This window comes from Ictalurus punctatus, chromosome 29 (assembly GCF_001660625.3).
Source record: "Ictalurus punctatus breed USDA103 chromosome 29, Coco_2.0, whole genome shotgun sequence".
NCBI classification, from domain to species: Eukaryota; Metazoa; Chordata; class Actinopteri; order Siluriformes; family Ictaluridae; genus Ictalurus; species Ictalurus punctatus.
Genome location: NC_030444.2, coordinates 1,113,805 through 1,121,304, shown reverse-complemented (window position 1 = coordinate 1,121,304; position 7,500 = coordinate 1,113,805). Strand labels below are relative to the sequence as shown.

The 7,500-nt window shown below is 43.9% G+C and overlaps 1 protein-coding gene across 1 annotated transcript in view; it reads right to left on the bottom strand.

Moving 5' to 3' along the window:
• LOC108260563 (zeta-sarcoglycan) overlaps positions 1-7,500 on the bottom strand; it is a 128,908-nt gene that overhangs the window by 45,000 nt on the left and 76,408 nt on the right. Inside the window, exon 2 of the mRNA XM_053677728.1 lies at positions 1,243-1,437. Coding sequence (XP_053533703.1) covers positions 1,243-1,437 — 195 coding nt within the window. The remainder of the gene's footprint in view (positions 1-1,242; positions 1,438-7,500) is intronic.

Genomic DNA, 7,500 nt, shown 5'->3' with positions numbered 1-7,500 from the left:
ACTTACTAATACCTTTACATCTTTTGTGTCTTTAGTTACTAAGAAAGGTGACTAAACCTTAAGGACCGGTGTTTTATCCTGGAGAGTACATATTCTCTGTTTGAACCTTAATGGAACCTATTCTGATTTTTACAAGCTCTTTCCGCCTTCCACCAACCCACAAAGTCCAGCTCTCATCCTGAGGTCTACAAGCTTCTTGAAATTCTGAACCAAATCCCACTTCTGAAATTTCAACGGAAGAAAATATCCAGCTCTACAATCTTCTGCTACCATCCAAATCCCACTCCTGATTCCAGCTCTCTTCCTGAGGTCTAAAAGCAAGCAGATCTCCCCAACTGATCCCACTCCTGCCACCCTGAGGCTCAGAATTACTTCTTGAGCTATTGTCTACAATCTTTAGCTCTTGCCATGATCTCAGTTCTGCAATCTTAAAGCTCAAAATCTCCTGGTCCTGATCTAAGGTTTACAAGCTCCTGCTGTCAGTATTGTTAGGGCCACAATCTCCTGCTCTCATCCAGAGCTCTACACGTTCCTCTTCCCAACCGGATCCCACTCTGGGGCTCAAAATCTGCTACTATCCTCTGGGGGTCTATATGTTCCCATTACCAACCAGACCACTCATAAGGTCTACAATAATCTGCTCCCATCCCACATCCACCATCCTGCTTATGATCTAAGATCTACAAGCTCATACTGTCAGCAATACTCTCCCTACTCCTGATATCCTGAGGGGCATAAAAATCCTGCATGCATCCTGGACTCTACAACCTCGCCAACGGTCCTAACATCTTGTGAGCCAGGATGTTCTGCTTCTGCCCCAAGGTCTTCAAGCTCTTGCTCCTATCCAGACTATAATCCTGCCATCTTGAGGGACACAAAATCTTCCCACTCTGATGACTACAAGCTTCTGCTTCCTTGTCCTTCAGTGATAATCAGATGGGAATTAGATAACTACTACCATGGGAGGGTTTTTTTTGCTTATTCGCTAGCAGGTTAAACTCCTGACTCATCACCTAATTATTAGTCTTTCATGAGCTTTGTCAAGTGTGTTAGAAAAGAACAAAGCAGTAAAACATGCAGCAAATTGTAATAACTGAACCATGCATGTGTATATTTCATATTCCATGAGGAAATGTGTGCCAGAAATGTCTGCACGCGACAGCCAGTTGGGACGCCTTCCTCTCCAGGAAAGGAAAGGTCAATATAAAGACAAAGATTTGTAAGATAAAGTGAGTCACCCACCACTGTGAAGTTCATGACTTTCAGGATCCAGATGGTGAGTGCAAGGTTGACAATCATGGTGACAAGGAGGAGGAGGATAAAGAAGTAGAGACAGCGTTTACGCCAACCGTAGATGCCCACTGGGTACGGAGCAGGGCAACCCGGCCTCTGGAGAGCACTCGACTGGGACGCCAATATATACTGCTCCTGGGTCATCTAAGCAGAGATGAGAGAAAGAGAGAAAATATTATACAACATCAATAGTTCATGAATAAATAAATGGACTTGCTTGATTGGTTGGTTGGCAATAAAAATAAGCAGGGAAGCAGGATGCGAGTGCATTAAACTCAGCAGGGGTCAAGACATGGGCAGATAGGGTCATCACAAGCATTTCCAAATCCAAACATCAGATACACCTGAATTACAACACGAATAACTAACCCTTAAAACACCAAGCATTCGATCGAGACTTTGTTTTGTTTCGATGGAGATTAAATAATTAAGGGTGCAAACATGGAACAGGTGCACACGTTAGGATAACAAACCGAACAAAACGACCTGACGGGGCAGAGACAGGACCAAAGAGAACACGGTGTAATCACAAGCACCTGCCGCACACTGAGACATGGACAGTTACGCTTTACTACCTACAATATACTCATATTTGAAGTAACGTTTGATTACCCTCTAAAAGATCTCACCCAGAATTTGTATGAAAGAAGTTGTAATTAATGCTGCGAGTGCTCCACTCTTCACTCTAACCTCAACCAATTGTAGCTTGACATATAAATCCAGACACTGTTGACTTGTTACTGAACGGTACTTAACTCATTATGGTGTACACTCGTGCTCCGCGCTGTGATACTCTTGAAAACTCACAGCTGAGCATTGAAACGACTGAAAGAATGCGCTGTGCGAGGGGGAAAGAAAAAGACAGCGTGCATGCAAGTACGAGAAAAGTGAGAGAGAACGATGGCCGAGGACTCAGCATCTCTTTGTCATTCGCTCCACTCGTAAATCTGCGATTGTTCTCCTTTTTACCCGAATATAGATGAACGATCTTGAAGGACCGTGATTGTATATTAGTGATTACTGAGTAGATCAGCGTTAGCGCCTGATGTTCTGCTAATGTGGATCACTGCACTCTTTTAAAAATAGCAAGAGGGTGATGGTACAGGAGGACTACATGGAGGCTCAGAAAATCTGCAGGATTTTCCAGGTGCTGCAATTTTTTATTTTTTTTTAAACAAATAAACATCTATTCCTGGTTAGTATGGTTCCAGAGTACACATCTTCATCAGAGAATAGCTGATTTGTTTTCCAGGTCAACTCTGTTCACACTGAAATGTACCGCAGTGGGCAGGTTTTCATATGTGGATTAATGGATATTCATGAAAATATAGAATTGCTTATTTCATTGCAAGCCAAGGAAGCCAAAGGGGTGGGGTGTGTGTGTGTGTGTGGGGGGGGGGGTTATACAGTGGCTTAGTGGTTAGCACGTTTGTCTCGCACCTCTGGCGTTTGCGTGGAGCTTGCATGTTCTCCCCGTACTTCGAGGGTTTCGTCCGGGTACTCCGGTTTCCTCCCCCAGTCCAAAGACATGCGCAGTATACTGATTGGCGTTTCTAATTTATCCATAGTGTGTACATGGGTGTGTGAGTGATGAATTGGCACGCCGTCCAGCATGTCCCCCGCTTCGTTCCCCGTGTCCCCCGCTTCGTTCCCCGTGTCCCCTGGGATAGGCTCCCATTTTCATATTGAAATTAAAAACCAATAAACACGGGCCTGGTAAACACTCGTTTATTTTTCACACAGAACCGTAGTTTGCTCTAACCGAAAAAACGCCACTGCTCGACTCTGCGTTTTTTCTCCTAGTTAGCTTCTTATTAATATGAAGTCGTGAGAGAATTTCAGCATGAAGTGTGTGCTAGTTCCATACATATTCATGGTGTGTGAATCAATGCGTGTGGGTGTGAAAGAGTTTGGAGGAGTTATTAATTGTTCATAGCCATTTAGAAGCAACAGGTCACACGCTTTCTCTCTCTCTCTTTCCCTCCCTCTCATTTTGCCTGAAGTCTTTCGCCTCTATAAATATCCTGCTTTAGGAAGGCAGAATTGCGGCTCTTTTTCTTCCCCTACCTCCTCTGCCCTCGACTCCCACTCACTCTCGATCGGTAGTGCTTTCTCAGGCCAGGCAACTTCTACTCGTGCCTTTTGGAATCTGAAGTTATTTTTCCTCCTGTCACATTGCCAACTCTGCTATTTCTCTATTCTTTCCTTTTAGTGTAATACTTTCCTCCCTCGTTTCTCAAATTGAGCTGACAAGCAAAAGATCTATCACTCTTCTTTAAAGCTCCCCTCGTTAAGGGCCTCTGGACCAAACAGCTCACCTGAGCCTTCAATCAACTAGATTACTGCTGCTGACCGCACTGAAACTATGTGTGTGTGTGTGTGTGTGTGTGTGTGTGTGTGTGTGTGTGTGTGTGTGTTTGTGTATGAGTCGTCGCCTGCCTTCCATGCATTTTTCTTTCCTAAGTAGCCAAGAGTGAAAAAGGCCTTCCGTTATAGACCTATAGCTATTAGGTACTGTATACTGCTTTGGGAATTATCACTGGAAAGTGGGCCATTTTGTCAATCCGATTGCTCCTGGGTTCTTCTCCAATGCTAACAAGGGCTAAACCGAACTTGTTTGTGTCTCCATGCTTCCCTTTATAGACAACCAAAGAAAGGTCTTCTCTAACACGTGGTTCACGTAACAAAACGGACCCTTCTCAGTCAAACGTCAGCGTCGTAGTCAAGCCACAAATCCGAGTCATCTAACCCTCACAGCTATCATGGATACTGATACTGATATCCGTACTGGTCTGATTCTGTACTTACACGTAACGCTCCAATACCGACATCCGGTACCGGGGGTTACGATATGACATATGCCGTTGTTGTGCTAACGAACAGACGACACAAAATAACAGCAGATGATCTGTTATGATGGCAATCAAAGCAAAGCAGACTGCAGACTGTCCTCTGAATATCTCAAGAGGAGGAATTACAGCAACTTCCTACAGTAACCTGATAAAACATCTCAAACATTAAACTCAGGACAAGGAGTTCTTCGCTAGCAGCACACATCAGCAACCAACGCTACAACAAACAATGGCTAGCAGAGGAGGAAAACGTCTACACACAGCACTGAGTGAGGGGGAAACGTCTACACACAGCACTGGGTGAGGGGGAAACGTCTACACACAGCACTGGGTGAGGGGGAAACGTCTACACACAGCACTAGGTGAGGGGGAAACGTCTACACACAGCACTAGGTGAGGGGGAAACGTCTACACACAGCACTGGGTGAGGGGGAAACGTCTACACACAGCACTAGGTGAGGGGGAAACGTCTACACACAGCACTACGTGAGGGGGAAACGTCTACACACAGCACTGGGTGAGGGGGAAACGTCTACACACAGCACTGGGTGAGGGGAAACGTCTACACACAGCACTAGGTGAGGGGAAAAATAACAGCTCTTATGTTCCAGTGTGTTAGTCTTGATAATCAGCCACTGGCAGTCATTCACGTCAAGGGATTCTGATGCAAACTAAAAGTGTACTTTACTTACAGCTGTACAGAAGCACTTTTCCTGAAGTGAAACAAAACCCATGATTATCCACTGCAACTCTACTCCATCTACACTAACTAATGTAGCAAGCTAATGCACTTCATTTAAAATGAATAGTCTATACATTATTAAACACCCACCTACTAGTATAAGTGCATGAACATGCATGTGTGTGTATTTCACGGCCGTTGTTTAACCCGGGGGAAACATTACATACTTACACACAGTTTGGGATTTTACTTGAACTGAACTATTTTTTATTTATCGATCCATCGCTATTCAGAACCACACATAAGGTTCCTAAGCTCCTACTCATACCATGTCCAAGATGGAAGTCCCAGATGGAGTCTTCATAAGAGAAGAGATAAGGTTCTTCTTACCTTAGCCAGAAGCCTAGATTCGAGTACCATCATTTAATCTTGAAGAAGCAGCTAGTTTCCTCATAATTGTGCTTGAAGAAAGTCTCAAGTCTAATCCAAACTGCAAGTCAACTCCCCCTTAAGTCTAAGTCTGGTTTTAAGGTATGATCTCAAGTCTCAAGTCAGCTCCCCTTAAGTCTAATCTGTCTCAAATCCATGCTGAGTATCAAAGCAGCCGGTCTCAAATCCTCAAATTTAAGTCAGATGTTCTCAATCTGAGTCTCAAGTCACCTTCCCCAAATCCAGTTCAGCTTTTAAGACAATTTCAAGTCCAGGACAAGTCCGAAGTCAGCCAAATCCAATCCAAATCAAAACTGATTCAAGTACCAAGTTAGCAGCTCTAGCGTCCAAGTCAGCTCCCCATAAGTCCAAGTTGAGTCTGAATCAGCTGCTCTAAAATCCAAGTATCAAGTCAGTCCGTCTCGTTAGTAATTCAGATTTTAACTCTCCCAGCCAAGTCGAGTCCAAAAGTCCCTAAACCACTATTCAAACCAAGTCTTCATCAAGTCCTAAATAGTGTCTAAAGATAAAGTCCAGGTTTCATAAGCTGGGGTTAGGGTCAGGGGTAGGGTTCGACTTAAATACCAGGTCACAGAACAACATCCATTAATAATAAAAGGAGGAGTAATTATTGTAAAAGGTGAACTGATGGATCGCTGGTTCCCCGAGTGAACATCACGAAGTCCGTTAATCACTGTGTGTCTCTGTAAGGTGTTCTGAACATTCGTCTTCTTTAGCTGGAGAAAAAAAAACCCGCCAAAGGGCTTAAATAATCTAAATTAAAATGACAAAAATGTACGCGTGTGTGCGTGTGTGTACCAAGCAGAAGAGTCGAGATCCTCCACACAAAGCAAACAAGGCTGGAAAATATCACACAGTCTTCTGTGCCTTCTCTGAATCAATAGCAGAACGATACCAGCTTCAGTTCTGCATGTGGAGCTCGCGAGTGCCCGGGCGCTAACTCTGAGCGGGATTAACAAATCAATACATCATTTAAAAAAGGTCATAGAAGCCAGGAACATAATTTAATGCAGGGCGGCCGGCAGCGGAAGATTTGCAGCTAATTAAATGGTGGCATCTCTGAACGGGCTCGGGTCCTCTGCAGCCACAGGTATCTGCTGTCACGTTTCAGCTGTAGTCACAGAGAGGATGCGGTGTAATGGAGGACTGAGATCAAACCAGACTTTCCACAGATATTAACATAACAGTCCTCACACAGGTAGAGTAGTTCGGAAGCTACCAACCTAAAATCGTACATTTAGAGAAGTTTTAAAGAAGGCGATTATTACTCACCCTTTTCCGCACCGTAACTCTACATATGAAGAATCCTTGGGTATCTACAATTGTGTGACGAAATGATAAAAGTAGTGTTGAGTGACACACGAAACTGATGAAGCAGTGAACAGTTGGTCATTAAGATGGAGGTTGGGAGTCCCATTAAACCACAAGTCTCCGACTGCTGACCTGAAGGACCACGGCTGGGTTCGCAGTTCTAACCGGCTCTGACGTCCAATGAAATTGCTCTTGGCTGTGATTGACAGATTGTTCTTATTCGCTAATGAGACCATCACTGTCTAAAAGTGCACGTGTATGGATTATATCTATGGGTTGATGTGAGCCAGAACCATCTAGATGGGTGTTCTGTCCGCTTCAGTAACTCTGAGAGGCTGAAATTGTGTGTTTTCTGCTTGACGGACCGCAGGAACCAATTTCACAGAAACAATAAGGCCCATGTTCATCTCACCTAACTAATGATACCTTTAATGAGGTCATCGTCGTGGCGTAATTGGTTTATCAGATTACGTGTAAACATAGCGAGCTTGTTCACGTGATGGTCTAACAGTCCATGGTACTATTAACGAGGCGAGATCATTAGGTGTTCCGTAAGCATGTGGAAGAATGATGGTTCCGTGCGGTTGTGAAATGATTATGCTGTAAATGAACTGATGAAAAGGTGACGGTTAGCATCGTTAGGGACGCTTTCACACCTTTCGGTATCAATAAACCTACTTCTTTTCTTCTTCTTTTTTTACGTATAAGCGCGTCCGGAAAGATTTTGTGAGAAATGTTCACATTGTCAAAGATGGTTCAGTGTAAATGACTGTGTACTCATGAATGAACTGATGGGCACTTTGACAACAAATGAAGCAAATTTAACCGGTAAATCACTGGCATTTTCTGCAAAGGCAGTCCATTTTCCACACGAATAAAAACCAAGCGGTGGAAATATTACACGGACGAATG